The following is a 19,831-nucleotide window of genomic DNA, read 5'->3' on the forward strand; positions in this document are numbered from 1 at the left end:
ACATTGACAAGAATTCATTCTGATTGGCTGACTCATTTCAGTTTTGTTCACTATTATGTCACACATTGACAAGAATTCATTCTGATTGGCTGACTCATTTCAGTTTTGTTCACTATTATGTCACACATTGACAAGAATTCATTCTGATTGGCTGACTCATTTCAGTTTTGTTCACTATTATGTCACACATTGACAAGAATTCATTCTGATTGGCTGACTCATTTCAGTTTTATTCACTATTATGTCACACATTGACAAGAATTCATTCTGATTGGCTGACTCATTTCAGTTTTGTTCACTATTATGTCACACATTGACAAGAATTCATTCTGATTGGCTGACTCATTTCAGTTTTGTTCACTATTATGTCACACATTGACAAGAATTTATTCTGATTGGCTGACTCATTTCAGTTTTGTTCACTATTATATCACACATTGACAAGAATTTATTCTGATTGGCTGACTCATTTCAGTTTTATTCACTATTGTGTCACACATTAACAAGAATTCATTCTGATTGGCTGACTCATTTCAGTTTTGTTCACTATTATGTCACACATTAACAAGAATTCATTCTGATTGGCTGACTCATTTCAGTTTTGTTCACTATTATGTCACACATTGACAAGAATTTGTTATGGTTGGCTGACTCATTTCACTTTTGTTCACTATTATGTCGCACATTGACAAGAATTCATTCTGATTGGCTGACTCATTTCACTTTTGTTCACTATTATGTCACACATTAACAAAAATTCATTCTGATTGGCTGACTCATTTCAGTTTTGTTCACTATTATGTCACACATTGACAAGAATTCATTCTGATTGGCTGACTCATTTCAGTTTTGTTCACTATTATGTCACACATTGACAAGAATTTATTCTGATTGGCTGACTCATTTCAGTTTTGTTCACTATTATGTCACACATTGACAAGAATTTATTCTGATTGGCTGACTCATTTCAGTTTTATTCACTATTGTGTCACACATTAACAAGAATTCATTCTGATTGGCTGACTCATTTCAGTTTTGTTCACTATTATGTCACACATTAACAAGAATTCATTCTGATTGGCTGACTCATTTCAGTTTTGTTCACTATTATGTCACACATTGACAAGAATTTGTTATGGTTGGCTGACTCATTTCAGTTTTGTTCACTATTATGTCACACATTGACAAGAATTCATTCTGATTGGCTGACTCATTTCAGTTTTGTTCACTATTATGTCACACATTGACAAGAATTCATTCTGATTGGCTGACTCATTTCAGTTTTGTTCACTATTATGTCACACATTGACAAGAATTCATTCTGATTGGCTGACTCATTTCAGTTTTGTTCACTATTATGTCACACATTGACAAGAATTCATTCTGATTGGCTGACTCATTTCAGTTTTGTTCACTATTATGTCACACATTAACAAGAATTCATTCTGATTGGCTGACTCATTTCAGTTTTGTTCACTATTATGTCACACATTGACAAGAATTTGTTATGGTTGGCTGACTCATTTCAGTTTTGTTCACTATTATGTCACACATTAACAAGAATTTATTCTGATTGGCTGACTCATTTCAGTTGTATTCACTATTGTGTCATACATTGACAAGAATTCATTCTGATTGGCTGACTCATTTCAGTTTTGTTCACTATTATGTCACACATTGACAAGAATTTATTCTGATTGGCTGACTCATTTCAGTTTTCTTCACTATTATGTCACACATTGACAAGAATTTATTCTGATTGGCTGACTCATTTCAGTTTTATTCACTATTGTGTCACACATTAACAAGAATTCATTCTGATTGGCTGACTCATTTCAGTTTTGTTCACTATTATGTCACACATTAACAAGAATTCATTCTGATTGGCTGACTCATTTCAGTTTTGTTCAATATTATGTCACACATTGACAAGAATTTGTTATGGTTGGCTGACTCATTTCAGTTTTGTTCACTATTATGTCACACATTGACAAGAATTCATTCTGATTGGCTGACTCATTTCAGTTTTGTTCACTATTATGTCACACATTGACAAGAATTCATTCTGATTGGCTGACTCATTTCAGTTTTGTTCACTATTATGTCACACATTGACAAGAATTCATTCTGATTGGCTGACTCATTTCAGTTTTGTTCACTATTATGTCACACATTGACAAGAATTCATTCTGATTGGCTGACTCATTTCAGTTTTATTCACTATTATGTCACACATTGACAAGAATTCATTCTGATTGGCTGACTCATTTCAGTTTTGTTCACTATTATGTCACACATTGACAAGAATTCATTCTGATTGGCTGACTCATTTCAGTTTTGTTCACTATTATGTCACACATTGACAAGAATTTATTCTAATTGGCTGACTCATTTCAGTTTTGTTCACTATTATGTCACACATTGACAAGAATTTATTCTGATTGGCTGACTCATTTCAGTTTTATTCACTATTGTGTCACACATTAACAAGAATTCATTCTGATTGGCTGACTCATTTCAGTTTTGTTCACTATTATGTCACACATTAACAAGAATTCATTCTGATTGGCTGACTCATTTCAGTTTTGTTCACTATTATGTCACACATTGACAAGAATTTGTTATGGTTGGCTGACTCATTTCAGTTTTGTTCACTATTATGTCGCACATTGACAAGAATTCATTCTGATCGGCTGACTCATTTCAGTTTTGTTCACTATTATGTCACACATTAACAAAAATTCATTCTGATTGGCTGACTCATTTCAGTTTTATTCACTATTGTGTCACATATTAACAAGAATTCATTCTGATTGGCTGACTCATTTCAGTTTTGTTCACTATTATGTCACACATTAACAAGAATTCATTCTGATTGGCTGACTCATTTCAGTTTTGTTCACTATTATGTCACACATTAACAAGAATTCATTCTGATTGGCTGACTCATTTCAGTTTTGTTCACTATTATGTCACACATTGACAAGAATTTGTTATGGTTGGCTGACTCATTTCAGTTTTGTTCACTATTATGTCACACATTAACAAGAATTTATTCTGATTGGCTGACTCATTTCAGTTTTATTCACTATTGTGTCATACATTAACAAGAATTCATTCTGATTGGCTGACTCATTTCAGTTTTGTTCACTATTATGTCACACATTAACAAGAATTCATTCTGATTGGCTGACTCATTTCAGTTTTGTTCACTATTATGTCACACATTGACAAGAATTTGTTATGGTTGGCTGACTCATTTCAGTTTTATTCACTATTATGTCACACATTGACAAAAATTCATTCTGATTGGCTGACTCATTTCAGTTTTGTTCACTATTATGTCACACATTGACAAGAATTCATTCTGATTGGCTGACTCATTTCAGTTTTGTTCACTATTATGTCACACATTGACAAGAATTTATTCTGATTGGCTGACTCATTTCAGTTTTGTTCACTATTATGTCGCACATTGACAAGAATTCATTCTGATTGGCTGACTCATTTCAGTTTTATTCACTATTGTGTCACACATTAACAAGAATTCATTGTGATTGGCTGACTCATTTCAGTTTTGTTCACTATTATGTCACACATTAACAAGAATTCATTCTGATTGGCTGACTCATTTCAGTTTTATTCACTATTGTGTCACACATTAACAAGAATTCATTGTGATTGGCTGACTCATTTCAGTTTTTGTTCACTATTATGTCACACATTGACAAGAATTTATTCTGATTGGCTGACTCATTTCAGTTTTGTTCACTATTATGTCACACATTAACAAGAATTTATTCTGATTGGCTGACTCATTTCAGTTTTATTCACTATTGTGTCATACATTAACAAGAATTCATTCTGATTGGCTGACTCATTTCAGTTTTGTTCACTATTATGTCACACATTGACAAGAATTCATTCTGATTGGCTGACTCATTTCAGTTTTGTTCACTATTATGTCACACATTAACAAGAATTCATTCTGATTGGCTGACTCATTTCAGTTTTGTTCACTATTATGTCACACATTGACAAGAATTCATTCTGATTGGCTGACTCATTTCAGTTTTGTTCACTATTATGTCACACATTGACAAGAATTTGTTATGGTTGGCTGACTCATTTCAGTTTTGTTTTTGTTTTTTCACTATTATGTCACACATTGACAAGAATTCATTCTGATTGGCTGACTCATTTCAGTTTTGTTCACTATTATGTCACACATTGACAAGAATTTATTCTGATTGGCTGACTCATTTCAGTTTTATTCATTATTATGTCACAGATTGATAAGAATTTGTTATGATTGGCTGACTCATTTCAGTTTTATTCACTATTATGTCACACATTGACAAGAATTCATTCTGATTGGCTGACTCATTTCAGTTTTGTTCACTATTATGTCACAGATTGATAAGAATTTGTTATGATTGGCTGACTCATTTCAGTTTTATTCACTATTATGTCACACATTGACAAGAATTCATTCTGATTGGCTGACTCATTTCAGTTTTGTTCACTATTATGTCACAGATTGATAAGAATTCATTCTGATTGGCTGACTCATTTCAGTTTTGCTCACTATTATGTCACACATTGACAAGAATTTGTTATGCTTGGGTGACTCATTTCAGTTTTGTTCACTATTATGTCACACATTGACGAGAATTCATTCTGATTGGCTGACTCATTTCAGTTTTGTTCACTATTATGTCACACATTGACAAGAATTTGTTAGGATTGGCTGACTCATTGACAAAAATTTGTTATGATTGGCTGACTCATTTCAGTGTTGTTCACTATTGAACCTGTGATCATGACATAATTTGTTAGTGGTTGAATTACATACAGAAGCTTTTTCAGTTTCATGTCTGGTTATGTGTGTATTTCTCGTCAAAATAGGCATTGTTTTACATTGTCTAGAATTATACTATATGGTATATATTAATTTTGGCAGTGCTGACAGAAGTTGACTGGGTGAAAGGTCAACAGGTTGCAGAAGCAAAACATCAATATAATGTGTAATTGATCTTTTTTGAATGTCTTGACAAATCTTGACATGTCAAGTTATACTAGTATATAATACATATGTCTGCTATTATCATTCTGGTATGATTCACTTCCAGTGTATTTTCTCTGATGCTCCAATAGATGGCAGAACAAGTACTCGAGATATACTCAAATCAAAACTAGAAAACATCCCACATGTAAGTTTATTTTTTTATTCTACATGGTTTGGGGAACTGTAGCCTGACATGTAGGCTTGTGTAGGCCCTCGTCGACCGCACTGCATCAGACCTTACTAACACCTGACAGAATAGTGTAATACGTCTTATCAGCAAGATCAAGCACCTTATCACACAATATGTCACTAAACAAATAAACTCTGCCATGAATGGCTACTCTTTGATGGCTTTCACTATCTGACGTTCCTGTAATTTGATTGGTAACGACAAAAAATCGTTGGGGGAAGTGAAAATCTACATCGTTCTGTCAGGTGTATTGGGTTTGGAGTACCGCTTAGATGCAACTTATGCAATCCCGTCAGGCTAAAGGAACTGCTGATGTCATTAAACATATTATAACAGTTTATAATTAATTTTGGGCAATTCTTGTTTGTATTCTACAGTTGTGCTATAATTACCTAATTAGCATATCATTAACTATGGTCAGTGTGTTTTATTTGTGTCACAAAATAATGTGTTTATATGAGTTGAAACTATTTATGTAATTTTTTGACTGATTTTGTTTAAATTTGGTACAAAGGTTTTTGATTTTGACAGAACTTAACTGACTGGTGGCCATTTTTATCGTAAAAAAAGTTTAAAATTAATCTATGCATGACACAGCGCCTACTAATGTCTGTTTTTTCCATTGATTTTAGTATGTACATGTATGCTTTGACCTGCGGTGGTTGTTTGTTTGGTTGTTTCTTGAGTAAACATCATGAAATATAAACTTTATATAGAAGTACTTTGTAGTTATATTTACACAAAATTCCAACTTGAACATTTTGAAGACTGACATGTAATTTATTCTCACTGTATTCTTATGTTCTGCAGAAAAATCAAAATCAACAGGAGCATTTATTGTGTCTTGTTGGTCTTATGTGTAAAGCACTGATGAGAGATGAATATGATGTACTCTATCAAGATGATAAATTTATTGTTAGAAATTCAAAAGAGTGTAAAGTGAATGTAGATGAAAAGAGACAACAGACTAATGAAGATGAGATTTATTTTAAACATCCTGAGCAGCATTTATATTTGTGGGCTTTGTTGTTAAACAGACAAGATATGGCACTGTTGTTTTGGAAGAGATCTTGTATTGGTAATATTGGTATGTATACAAATCCACTCACTAATTTAAAATGGTCAGCCCGCTAACGTTGTCTGGGAAATAAGGGAAAATGAAGTAACAAATTTATTCTCAAAGACAGAGCAACATCACATTTCCCAAAAAATTGCCAGGGCCTATCACAAACAAGAATAGACAATCAATTTTAAATTTCCAGCCATCTTTTTGACTCGTGTGCGAAGCACACAATGGGAGTCTTTGCGGTATATCATTGTGTGTGTTTGTGTTTGCCTGTCCATTCCACTGATACCTCAAAATCCTTACGTTGGTTTTTAATGGTTGGTTGGTTTGTCTAATGCGCAGATTTGATTAGGTTTGGGGTAAAAATCCATGCATATAAGTAACCTGATTTGTATAATGATTAGTCAATTTTTGGCTTTTCCACTGATATCTCAAGGACTAATCATCAATTTCAATGAAACTTACATAGATATATAGGACAATGCACATACAGATATGTAAAATATTAATTACATAATTTGCATAATTAATAAATTTTCTTGAAACTTGGTACATAGATGCTCTAGAACAATGCAGAGACCTGATTAGTTTTGGGTTAAAAATGTGTGCATATTAATCAACTAATTTGCATAATTAGTTAATCTTCGGCTAATCTTGGTACATAGATGTTCTAGGACAATGCACAGACCTGATTATTTTTGGGTTAAAATCAGTGCATATTAATTACCTAATTTGCATAATTTTTGCATAATTTGCCAATTTTTAGCTTTTACACTGATATCACATGTACTAATTATTCTATTTCAATGAAACTTGGTACACTGATGCTCCAGAACAATGCACAGACCTGTCTGAACTTATGCACAGATTTGATTAGTTTTCAGTAAAAATCCGTACATATTAATTACCTAATTTGCATGATAATTAGCTAATTTTTAGCTGTTCCATGACCGTTCCACTGATATCTAAATAACCACTTATTCATAGATGCTCTGAACTAATGCCAGGTTTTGATTAGTTTTGGGTTAAAATCCGATCACATTAATTGCCTAATTTGCATAATTAGCCAATTACCAGTTTTTACACTGATATCACATGTACTAATTATTCCATTTCATTGAAACTTGGTACATTGATGCTTATAAGGAACAATGCACAGACCTCCTCAATTTAGGGTTAAAATCAGATCATATTAATTACCTAATTTGTATAATAATTCATAATTTATTGGTTCTAATCACTTCATACATAGATGGTCTGTGTCAGTACTTATCTTAATTGAATGAATCATGGTACATATATACTCTAACACAATGTGATGATCTAATTAGTTTTAGGTTTATATACATCTATAATAAATACCTAATTTGCATAATAATTTACTTTTCTGCTTTCCACAATTTAGTTAGGATTAACTAAAACATTAAACATCGCACATTATAACTAAATTTTGTACATATGCGTTCTGAAACAATATACAGACCTAAATCTATGCATAATAATTGCTTAATTTGTATAATAATTCATTTGGTTAATTGATTTTGATGTTGATAAACATGCATGTTGATTATCTACTATTAGCTCATTTCTGATATCTAAAAAAAAAAACAGATTTAAATTGAAATCATCACAGAAGTGCTCTGGAATTAATTAGACTAATTAGATTAATTTTCTGTACATATTATACATGTTGATAATATGAATCACATTGTTTTTATGTTATGCATCTCAAATAGCAGACAAATATTAGTTGCCAAGCTTCTTGTTTGAAAATAAAATCTTAAATTTTGAATTAATTTTAATGTGTCCCCAATACTCTCATCACACAAGAGTTCTTTCTAAGCTTTTTTTGATTTACTCATCGTGTGTGAAGTGAAGATTTAGTATGTCTGTATGTATGTCTGTATGTTCCACTGATATCTCAAGAACCATATGTTGGTGTTTGCTAATGCGCATATTTGATTAGGTTTTGGATTAAATCCATGTAATATTAATTGCCTAATTTGCATGATAATTAGCTACATTTTAGCTGTTCCTTGACTTAATATTTTAATATTTGAAGAACCATTCTTTGGATTTTGGTGAAACTTGGTACATAGATGCTCTGGGACAATGTATAGACTTGGTTAGTTTGGGGTAAAAATCTGTGAATATTAATTACCAAATTTGCATAGTGATTTTTCATTTTTGGCTTTTCCACTGATATCTAATCATTACATTACAATGAAACCTGGTACATACATATGTCCTGGGATATTGCAAAGACCTGATTATTTTTTGGTTGAATTCCATGTAAATTAACTGAAATAATTTTCATATTAATTAGCCAACGAAGTCCAAAAACAAGAACTTATAATTCGGTCTCCGTCCGTCCGTGTGTGTGTGTGCGTCCGTGCGTCCGGAGTCATATTTCATTCTTTGCATGTGCCTAGTACTTTATGTGGGACATATACACATGCAGTGGTTTAGAAATGTTATTCAAAATGGCCGACTGGCAGCCATCTTGTTTTTTGAAAATGTATTTTGGAAATGCTTTGTCAGTTTTCATTCAAATTTGGTGAATTTGATGCTCTGAACTATTGCCAGGTTTTGATTAGTTTGGGGTGAAAGTCTGTGCATATTAATTACCTAATTTGCATAATGATAAGTAAATTTTCGCCTTTTCCACTGATATCTCAACTACTAATCATCACATTTCAATGAAACTTGGTACCCAGATGTCATAGGACGCTGCACAGACCTAGTAGTTTTTAGGGTAATATCAGTACATGTTAATTACCTAATTTGCATAATTAATTAATTTTCATCTTTTAATATTTCAAGTAGTAAGCATTACATTTGAATGAAACTTGGCACATAGATTCTCTAGGATTATGCAGAGATCTGATTAGTTTGGGGGTAAATAATTGTGCATATTAATTAACTTATTTGCATAATTATTTAATTTTCAGCTTTTTCACTAATATCTCGAGTACTAATCATCACCTTTAAATGAATCTAAACTATGCAGAGAGCCAATTAGTTGTTGGTATATGTTTATGCATATTAATTACCTAATTTGCATAATTGATACATTTTCAACTTTCACACTGATATCTCAAATACTAATCATCACATTTCAGTGAAACTTTGAACATAGATGCTCGAGGACAATGTACAAATATGATCGGTTTTGGGTTAAAGTGTGTTCATATAAATTCCCTAATTAGCATAATAATTCATAATTGGTTCTGATCATATTTCAATGAAACTTGGTACATAGATGGTTTGTTACATTGTGCAGACCTTATTAGTTTTACTTTCTGATTTGCATAATTAGTTTTCAGCTTTTCCATCAATATCTCAAGTACAAGTAATTTTGAATTAATTTTTACTGTGTCTCTAATACTCTCAGCACACAGGAGTTCTTTCTAAGGTTTTTTTTGATTCTTTGCTATGTTTTAAACCGGAGGGGTCGTCACGTAACACATGTTTGAATTTGATGTAAATAAACAATCTGTTGGGACTCAAGTTTCAAGGACATTCCCGAGACAACCCCTCCACTTTAATTGACAAGCACAAAGAGAACTTTCACAAATTAACGGGAATGTGTCATTTTCAATGACTTGTTTCTCATGTACTATTCAGTTGATGCTCCAGGACACAGACATACATGCATATTAATGACCTAATTTACATAATAATTAGCAAATTTTAGGCATTTTCACTTCTTGAAAACTACAAACCTTATTGCCCTGATACTTGGTGTATATGTACCTTGGGCAGACCTTTCTTAGATTTGTTCTTATCATGATGATATCTTTGATTCTCTGATTTTTAGTCCCAGTTGGACGCAGTCCGGAAACGGGGACTTATGTTTTGACCTCCGTGCGTCTGTGTTTTCGTGCGTGCGTGCGTGCGTGCGTGCCTGGACCAAGCGCAATCAAACTTCACACATACATCATACATGATATTATACATATGCATATCAATTTGTTTCATGATCTGATTCAAGATGGTCGACTGGCAGCCATTTTTGTTCTGAAACTCATCAAAATCAAGCATTTCTTGGCTATTTACAGATGGATTTTGTTCAAACTTGGTATATACATTGGACATTATGGGACCTTGATGCACATCATTTTGTTTTTCAGATAAGATTCAAAATGGCCGACTGGCGGCCATTTTGTTTTAATGAATGTGGTTCTCATGTCATATCTCTGACTTGCTGTGACTGATTATGTTTAAATTTGAAATATTTTTTATACATCATGTCATAGATAAACAGATATATTGGTTTGACAATCCTACGGTATTTTTGTCCTGATTTGTAGGAATATGAAAAACGCGTTTCACAATTTGTCTCTTATTTAGTTGTATGCTGCATTCAAGATGGCGGCCCTCATGTAGTAAATATCGTATTTATTTTATTATCACGTGTGCGTCAGTTGACTGTGGACTGTGCCATGCATAGCTTGTGATGATTATTTTTGTCATTTTTTGTAAAAAGTTATATTTTCGACTGCTTTGATGTTATACATGTAGGTACCTCAGGTAGACCACTCTCAGATTTTGTTTATTTCATGATACCTACAATTTTCTAATTTTGATGAATATTTCTAATGATATCTTCAGTTCTTTTATTGAAATGTGCATTGCTAAACAGCGGAGTTATCTCAGACTTCGCACCCATCTTTTTTTTCACCTTACACGCAACTTTTTGGTCTTTTCACCCATCTTTTTTCAACTAATTTTTTTTTTTTAACTTTCCAGCCAACATTTAAGATTTTTTTAACATGACCTTTGACCTTATAGGTGCTGCATTGATTGGAGGCCGAATATTGAAAACTCTTGCTGAACATGCTGAGATGGAAGAGGAGCTCACTTTGTTCAGTAACTTGTCACATCATGCAAAGTATGTTACGCTTTCTATAAATTTGTAAAACCTAGTTAGTCCCCGTTCGGACGTAGTCCGAAAACGGGGATTTATGTTTTGCCCTGTGTGCGTGCGTGCGTGTGTGCGTGTGTGCGTCCGTGATCACCTGTATCTCGAACATGCATGGACCGATTAAGTTCAAACTTCACTCATACATCACACATTATATGGGACATATGCACATGCATTTTTTTCATGATCCGATTAACGATAGCCGAATAGCGGCCATTTTAAGGCCGAAAATGCATCAAAATCGCACATTTTCAGCATTCCGGACCCGGATCTCAGTTATGCATGGACAGATTTTGTTCAAATTTAACTGTGGATTGCCTTGACTTCCCCTTTAACTGTGGTTTGCCTTGACTTCCACTTTAACTGTAGTTTGCCTTGACTTCCACTTTAACTGTGGTTTGCTTTGACTTCCACTTTAACTGTGGTTTGCTTTGACTCCTCCCTTTAACTGTGGTTTGCTTTGACTCCCACTGTAACTGTGGTTTGCCTAGACTTCCACTTTAACTGTGGTTTGCCTTGACTTCCACTTTAACTGTGGTTTGCTTTGACTCCTCCCTTTAAGTGTGCTTTGCTTTGACTTCCACTTCAACTGTGGTTTGCCTTGACTTCCACTTTAACTGTGGTTTGCCTTGACTTCCACTTTAACTGTGGTTTGCCTTGACTTCCACTATAACTGTGGTTTGCCTTGACTTCCACTTTAACTGTGGTTTGCCTAGACGTCCACTTTAACTGTGGTTTGCCTTGACTTCCACTATAACTGTGGTTTGCTTTGACTTGCACTTTAACTGTGGTTTGCCTTGACTTGCACTTTAACTGTGGTTTGCTTTGACTTGCACTTTAACTGTGGTTTGCTTTGACTTCCACTTTAACTCTGGTTTGCTTTGACTCCTCCTTTTAACTGTGGTTTGCTTTGACTTCCACTTTAACTGTGGTTTGCCTTGACTTCCCCTTTAACTGTGGTTTGCCTTGACTGCCACGTTAACTGTGGTTTGCCTTGACTTATCCCTTTAACTATGGTTTGCCTTGACGTCTTCCTTTAACTGTGGTTTATCCTGAATTCTCCCTTTAACTGTGGTTTGCCTTGACTTCTCTCTTTAACTGGGGTTTACCCTGAATTCACATTTTACTGTGGTTTGCCTTGACTTCCCCTTTAACCTTAGTTTGCTTTGACTTCCATTTTAACTATGGTTTGCTTGGACTCCTCTCTTTAACTGTGGTTTGCCTTGACTTCTCCCTTTAACTGTGGTTTGCCTTGACTTCTCCCTTTAACTGTGGTTTGCTTTGACTTCCACTTTAACTGTGGTTTGCTTTGACTTCCACTTTAACTGTGGTTTGCTTTGACTCCTCCTTTTAACTGTGGTTTGCTTTGACTTCCACTTTAACTGTGGTTTGCTTTGACTTCCACTTTAACTGTGGTTTGCCTTGACTTCTCCCTTTAACTGTGGATTGCCTTGACTTCCCCTTTAACTGTGGTTTGCCTTGACTTCCACTTTAACTGTGGTTTGCTTTGACTCCTCCCCCTAACTGTGGTTTGCTTTGACTTCTCTATTTAACTGTGGTTTGCTTTGACTCCTCCCTTTAACTGTGGTTTGCCTTGACTTCCCCTTTAACTGTGGTTTGCCTTGACTTCTCCCTTTAACTGTGGTTTGCCTTGACTTCTCCCTTTAACTGTGGTTTGCCTTGACTTCCCCTTTAACTTTGTGTTTTTTTACTTCTCCTTTTAACTGTGGATTGCCTTGACTTCCCCTTTAACTGTGCTTTGCCTTGACTTCTCCCTTTAACTGTGGATTTCCTTGACTTCCCCTTTAACTTTGGTGTGCCTTGACTGCCACTTTAACTGTGGTTTGCCGTGACTTATCCCTTTAACTGTGGTTTGCCTTGTCTTCTTCCTTTAACTGTGGTTTGCCTTGACTTCTCTCTTTAACTGGGGTTTACCCTGAATTCTCCTTTTAACTGTGGTTTGCCTTGACTTCTCCCTTTAACTGTGGTTTGCTTTGACTTCCCCTTTAACTGTGCTTTGCCTTGACTTCTCCCTTTAACTGTTGATTGCTTTGACTTCCCCTTTAACTGTGGTTTGCTTTGACTTCCACTTTAACTGTGGTTTGCTTTGACTCCTCCCTTTAACTGTGGTTTGCTTTGACTTCCACTTTAACTGTGGTTTGCCTTGACTTTCACTTTAACTGTGGTTTGCTTTGACTTCCACTTTAACTGTGGTTTGCCTTGACTTCCAATTTAACTGTGGTTTGCCTTGACTTCCACTGTAACTGTGATTTGCCTTGACTTCCACTTTAACTGTGGTTTGCATTGACTTCCACTTTAACTGTGGTTTGCTTTGACTTCCACTTTAACTGTGGTTTGCTTTGACTCCTCCCTTTAACTGTGGTTTGCTTTGACTTCCACTTTAACTGTGGTTTGCCTAGACTTCCACTTTAACTGTGGTTTGCCTTGACTTCCACTTTAACTGTGGTTTGCCTTGACTTCCACTTTAACTGTGGTTTGCCTTGAATTCCACTTTAACTGTGGTTTGCCTTGACTTCCACTTTAACTGTAGTTTGCCTTGACTTCCACTTTAACTGTGGTTTGCTTTGACTTCCACTTTAACTGTGGTTTGCTTTGACTCCTCCCTTTAACTGTGGTTTGCTTTGACTCCCACTGTAACTGTGGTTTGCCTAGACTTCCACTTTAACTGTGGTTTGCCTTGACTTCCACTTTAACTGTGGTTTGCTTTGACTCCTCCCTTTAAGTGTGCTTTGCTTTGACTTCCACTTCAACTGTGGTTTGCCTTGACTTCCACTTTAACTGTGGTTTGCCTTGACTTCCACTTTAACTGTGGTTTGCCTTGACTTCCACTATAACTGTGGTTTGCCTTGACTTCCACTTTAACTGTGGTTTGCTTTGACTATTCCCTTTAACTGTGGTTTGCTTTGACTTCCACTTTAACTGTGGTTTGCCTTGACTTCCACTTTAACTGTGGTTTGCCTAGACGTCCACTTTAACTGTGGTTTGCCTTGACTTGCACTTTAACTGTGGTTTGCCTTGACTTGCACTTTAACTGTGGTTTGCTTTGACTTCCACTTTAACTGTGGTTTGCTTTGACTTCCACTTTAACTGTGGTTTGCTTTGACTTCCACTATAACTGTGGTTTGCTTTGACTTGCACTTTAACTGTGGTTTGCCTTGACTTGCACTTTAACTGTGGTTTGCTTTGACTTCCACTTTAACTGTGGTTTGCTTTGACTTCCACTTTAACTCTGGTTTGCTTTGACTCCTCCTTTTAACTGTGGTTTGCTTTGACTTCCACTTTAACTGTGGTTTGCTTTGACTCCTTCCTTTAACTGTGGTTTGCCTTGATTGCTCCCTTCCTTTAACTGTGGTTTGCCTTCATTGCTCCCTTTAACTGTGGTTTGCCTTGACTTCCACTTTAACTGTGGTTTGCTTTGACTTCCACTTTAACTGTGGTTTGCTTTTACTCCTCCTTTTAACTGTGGTTTGCCTTGACTTCCACTTTAACTGTGGTTTGCTTTGACTTCCACTTTAACTGTGTTTGCTTTGACTTCCACGTTAACTGTGGTTTGCTTTGACTTCCAATTTAACTGTAGTTTGCTTTGACTCTTCCGTTTAACTGTCGTTTGCCTTGACTTCCACTTTAACTGCGGTTTGCCTTGACTTCCACTATAACTGTGGTTTGCCTTGACTTCCACTTTAACTGTGATTTGCCTTGACTTCCACTTTAACTGTGGTTTGCTTTGACTTCCACTTTAACTGTGGTTTGCTTTGACTTCCACTTTAACTGTGGTTTGCTTTGACTTCCACTTTAACTGTGGTTTGCCTTGACTTCCACTTTAACTGTGGTTTGCCTTGACTTCCACTATAACTGTGGTTTGCCTTGACTTCCACTTTAACTGTGGTTTGCTTTGACTCCTCCCTTTAACTGTGGTTTGCTTTGACTTCCACTTTAACTGTGGTTTGCCTAGACGTCCACTTTAACTGTGGTTTGCCTTGACTTGCACTTTAACTGTGGTTTGCTTTGACTTCCACTTTAACTGTGGTTTGCCTTGACTTGCACTTTAACTGTGGTTTGCCTAGACGTCCACTTTAACTGTGGTTTGCCTTGACTTGCACTTTAACTGTGGTTTGCCTTGACTTGCACTTTAACTGTGGTTTGCTTTGACTTCTACTTTAACTGTGGTTTGCTTTGACTCCTCCTTTTAACTGTGGTTTGCTTTGACTTCCACTTTAACTGTGGTTTGCTTTGACTCCTTCCTTTAACTGTGGTTTGCCTTGATTGCTCCCTTCCTTTAACTGTGGTTTGCCTTGACTTCCACTTTAACTGTGGTTTGCTTTGACTTCCACTTTAACTGTGGTTTGCTTTTACTCCTCCTTTTAACTGTGGTTTGCCTTGACTTCCACTTTAACTGTGATTTGCCTTGACTTCCACTTTAACTGTGGTTTGCTTTGACTTCCACTTGAACTGTGGTTTGCTTTGACTTCCACTTTAACTGTGGTTTGCTTTGACTCCTCCCTTTAACTGTGGTTTGCTTTGACTTCCACTTTAACTGTGGTTTGCCTTGACTTCCACTTTAACTGTAGTTTGCTTTGACTTTCACTTTAACTGTGGTTTGCTTTGACTTCCACTTTAACTGTGGTTTGCTTTGACTCCTCCTTTTAACTGTGGTTTGCTTTGACTCCCACTTTTAACTGTGGTTTGCTTTGACTTCCACTTTAACTGTGGTTTGCCTTGACTTCCACTTTAACTGTGGTTTGCTTTGACTCCTCCCTTTAACTGTGGTTTGCTTTGACTTCCACTTTAACTGTGGTTTGCCTGGACTTCCACTTCAACTGCGGTTTGCCTGGACTTCCACTTTAACTGTGGTTTGCCTTGACTTCCACTTTAACTGTGGTTTGCTTTGACTTCCACTTTAACTGTGTTTGCTTTGACTTCCACGTTAACTGTGGTTTGCTTTGACTTCCAATTTAACTGTAGTTTGCTTTGACTCTTCCGTTTAACTGTGGTTTGCTTTGACTCCACTTTAACTGTGGTTTGCTTTGACTTCCACTTTAACTGTGGTTTGATTTGACTTCCACTTTAACTGTGGTTTGCCTTGACTTCCACTTTAACTGTGGTTTGCTTTGGCTTCCACTTTAACTGTGGTTTGCTTTGACTCCTCCCTTTAACTGTGGTTTGCATTGACTCCCACTGTAACTGTGGTTTGCCTAGACTTCCACTTTAACTGTGGTTTGCCTTGACTTCCACTTTAACTGTGGTTTGCCTTGACTTCCACTTTAACTGTGGTTTGCCTTGACTTCCACTATAACTGTGGTTTGCCTTGACTTCCACTTTAACTCTGGTTTGCTTTGACTCCTCCCTTTAACTGTGGTTTGCTTTGACTTCCACTTTAACTGTGGTTTACCTAGACGTCCACTTTAACTGTGGTTTGCCTTGACTTCCACTTTAACTGTGGTTTGCTTTGACTCCTCCCTTTAACTGTGGTTTGCTTTGACTTCCACTTTAACTGTGGTTTACCTAGACGTCCACTTTAACTGTGGTTTGCCTTGACTTGCACTTTAACTGTGGTTTGGTTTGACTTCCACTTTAACTGTGGTTTGCTTTGACTTCCACTTTAACTCTGGTTTGCTTTGACTCCTCCTTTTAACTGTGGTTTGCTTTGACTTCCACTTTAACTGTGGTTTGCTTTGACTCCTTCCTTTAACTGTGGTTTGCCTTGATTGCTCCCTTCTTTTAACTGTGGTTTGCCTTGATTGCTCCCTTTAACTGGTTTGCCTTGACTTCCACTTTAACTGTGGTTTGCTTTGACTTCCACTTTAACTGTGGTTTGCTTTTACTCCTCCTTTTAACTGTGGTTTGCTTTGACTTCCACTTTAACTGTGGTTTGCTTTGACTCCTTCCTTTAACTGTGGTTTGCCTTGATTGCTCCCTTCCTTTAACTGTGGTTTGCCTTGACTTCCACTTTAACTGTGGTTTGCTTTGACTTCCACTTTAACTGTGGTTTGCTTTTACTCCTCCTTTTAACTGTGGTTTGCCTTGACTTCCACTTTAACTGTGATTTGCCTTGACTTCCACTTTAACTGTGGTTTGCTTTGACTTCCACTTTAACTGTGGTTTACTTTGACTTCCACTTTAACTGTGGTTTGCTTTGACTCCTCCCTTTAACTGTGGTTTGCTTTGACTTCCACTTTAACTGTGGTTTGCCTTGACTTCCACTTTAACTGTGGTTTGCTTTGACTTCCACTTTAACTGTGGTTTGCTTTGACTTCCACTTTAACTGTGGTTTGCTTTGACTCCTCCTTTTAACTGTGGTTTGCTTTGACTCCCACTTTTAACTGTGGTTTGCTTTGACTTCCACTTTAACTGTGGTTTGCCTTGACTTCCACTTTAACTGTGGTTTGCTTTGACTCCTCCCTTTAACTGTGGTTTGCTTTGACTTCCACTTTAACTGTGGTTTGCTTTGACTTCCACTTTAACTGTGGTTTGCCTCGACTTCTCCCTTTAACTGTGGTTTGCCTTGACTTCTCCCTTTAACTGTTGTTTGCTTTGACTCCTCCCTTTAACTGTGGTTTTTCTTGACTTCTCCCTTTAACTGTGGCTTGCTTTGACTTCCACTTTAACTGTGGTTTGCCTTGACTTCTCCCTTTAGCTGTGGTTTGCTTTGACTCCTTCATTTAACTGTGGTTTGCCTTGATTGCTCCCTTTAACTGTGGTTTGCCTTGACTTCCACTCTACCTGTGGTTTGCCTTGACCTCCACTTTAACTGTGGTTTGCTTTGACTTCCACTTTAACTGTGGTTTGCTTTGACTCCTCCCCCTAACTGTGGTTTGCCTTGACTTCTCCCTATAACTGTGGTTTGCTTTGACTTCCACTTTAACTGTGGTTTGCTTTGACTCCTTCATTTAACTGTGGTTTGCCTTGATTGCTCCCTTTAACTGTGGTTTGCCTTGACTTCCACTCTAACTGTGGTTTGCCTTGACTTCCACTTTAACTGTGGTTTGCTTTGACTTCCACTTTAACCGTGGTTTGCTTTGACTCCTCCCCTAACTGTGGTTTGCCTTGACTTATCCCTTTAACTATGGTTTGCCTTGACGTCTTCCTTTAACTGTGGTTTATCCTGAATTCTCCCTTTAACTGTGGTTTGCCTTGACTTCTCTCTTTAACTGGGGTTTACCCTGAATTCACATTTTACTGTGGTTTGCCTTGACTTCCCCTTTAACCTTAGTTTGCTTTGACTTCCATTTTAACTATGGTTTGCTTGGACTCCTCTCTTTAACTGTGGTTTGCCTTGACTTCTCCCTTTAACTGTGGTTTGCCTTGACTTCTCCCTTTAACTGTGGTTTGCTTTGACTTCCACTTTAACTGTGGTTTGCTTTGACTTCCACTTTAACTGTGGTTTGCTTTGACTTCCACTTTAACTGTGGTTTGCTTTGACTCCTCCTTTTAACTGTGGTTTGCTTTGACTTCCACTTTAACTGTGGTTTGCTTTGACTTCCACTTTAACTGTGGTTTGCCTTGACTTCTCCCTTTAACTGTGGATTGCCTTGACTTCCCCTTTAACTGTGGTTTGCCTTGACTTCCACTTTAACTGTGGTTTGCTTTGACTCCTCCCCCTAACTGTGGTTTGCTTTGACTTCTCTATTTAGCTGTGGTTTGCTTTGACTCCTCCCTTTAACTGTGGTTTGCCTTGACTTCCCCTTTAACTGTGGTTTGCCTTGACTTCTCCCTTTAACTGTGGTTTGCCTTGACTTCTCCCTTTAACTGTGGTTTGCCTTGACTTCCCCTTTAACTTTGTGTTTTTTTACTTCTCCTTTTAACTGTGGATTGCCTTGACTTCCCCTTTAACTGTGCTTTGCCTTGACTTCTCCCTTTAACTGTGGATTTCCTTGACTTCCCCTTTAACTTTGGTGTGCCTTGACTGCCACTTTAACTGTGGTTTGCCGTGACTTATCCCTTTAACTGTGGTTTGCCTTGTCTTCTTCCTTTAACTGTGGTTTGCCTTGACTTATCCCTTTAACTGTGGTTTGCCTTGACTTCTCCCTTTAACTGTGGTTTGCTTTGACTTCCCCTTTAACTGTGCTTTGCCTTGACTTCTCCCTTTAACTGTTGATTGCTTTGACTTCCCCTTTAACTGTGGTTTGCCTTGACTTCCACTTTAACTGTGGTTTGCTTTGACTTCCACTTTAACTGTGGTTTGCTTTGACTCCTCCCTTTAACTGTGGTTTGCTTTGACTTCCACTTTAACTGTGGTTTGCCTTGACTTTCACTTTAACTGTGGTTTGCCTTGACTTCCACTTTAACTGTGATTTGCCTTGACTTCCACTTTAACTGTGGTTTGCATTGACTTCCACTTTAACTGTGGTTTGCTTTGACTTCCACTTTAACTGTAGTTTGTTTTGACGCCTCCCTTTAACTGTGGTTTGCTTTGACTTCCACTTCAACTGTGGTTTGCCTTGACTTCCACTTTAACTGTGGTTTGCCTTGACTTCCACTTTAACTCTGGTTTGCCTTGACTTCCACTATAACTGTGGTTTACCTTGACTTCCACTTTAACTGTGGTTTGCCTTGACTTCC

The 19,831-nt window shown here is 36.7% G+C and overlaps 1 protein-coding gene across 1 annotated transcript in view; it reads left to right on the top strand.

Moving 5' to 3' along the window:
• The window catches only part of LOC102807340 (transient receptor potential cation channel subfamily M member-like 2), a 169,015-nt gene that overhangs the window by 71,606 nt on the left and 77,578 nt on the right, over positions 1–19,831 (top strand). Inside the window, exons 13-15 of the mRNA XM_085502863.1 lie at positions 5,133–5,213; positions 6,069–6,345; positions 11,119–11,218. Of these exons, the coding sequence (XP_085358989.1) occupies positions 5,133–5,213; positions 6,069–6,345; positions 11,119–11,218 (458 nt within the window). The remainder of the gene's footprint in view (positions 1–5,132; positions 5,214–6,068; positions 6,346–11,118; positions 11,219–19,831) is intronic.

This window comes from Saccoglossus kowalevskii, chromosome 8, assembly GCF_978046115.1.
Source record: "Saccoglossus kowalevskii chromosome 8, keSacKowa6.1, whole genome shotgun sequence".
NCBI lineage: Eukaryota > Metazoa > Hemichordata > Enteropneusta > Harrimaniidae > Saccoglossus > Saccoglossus kowalevskii.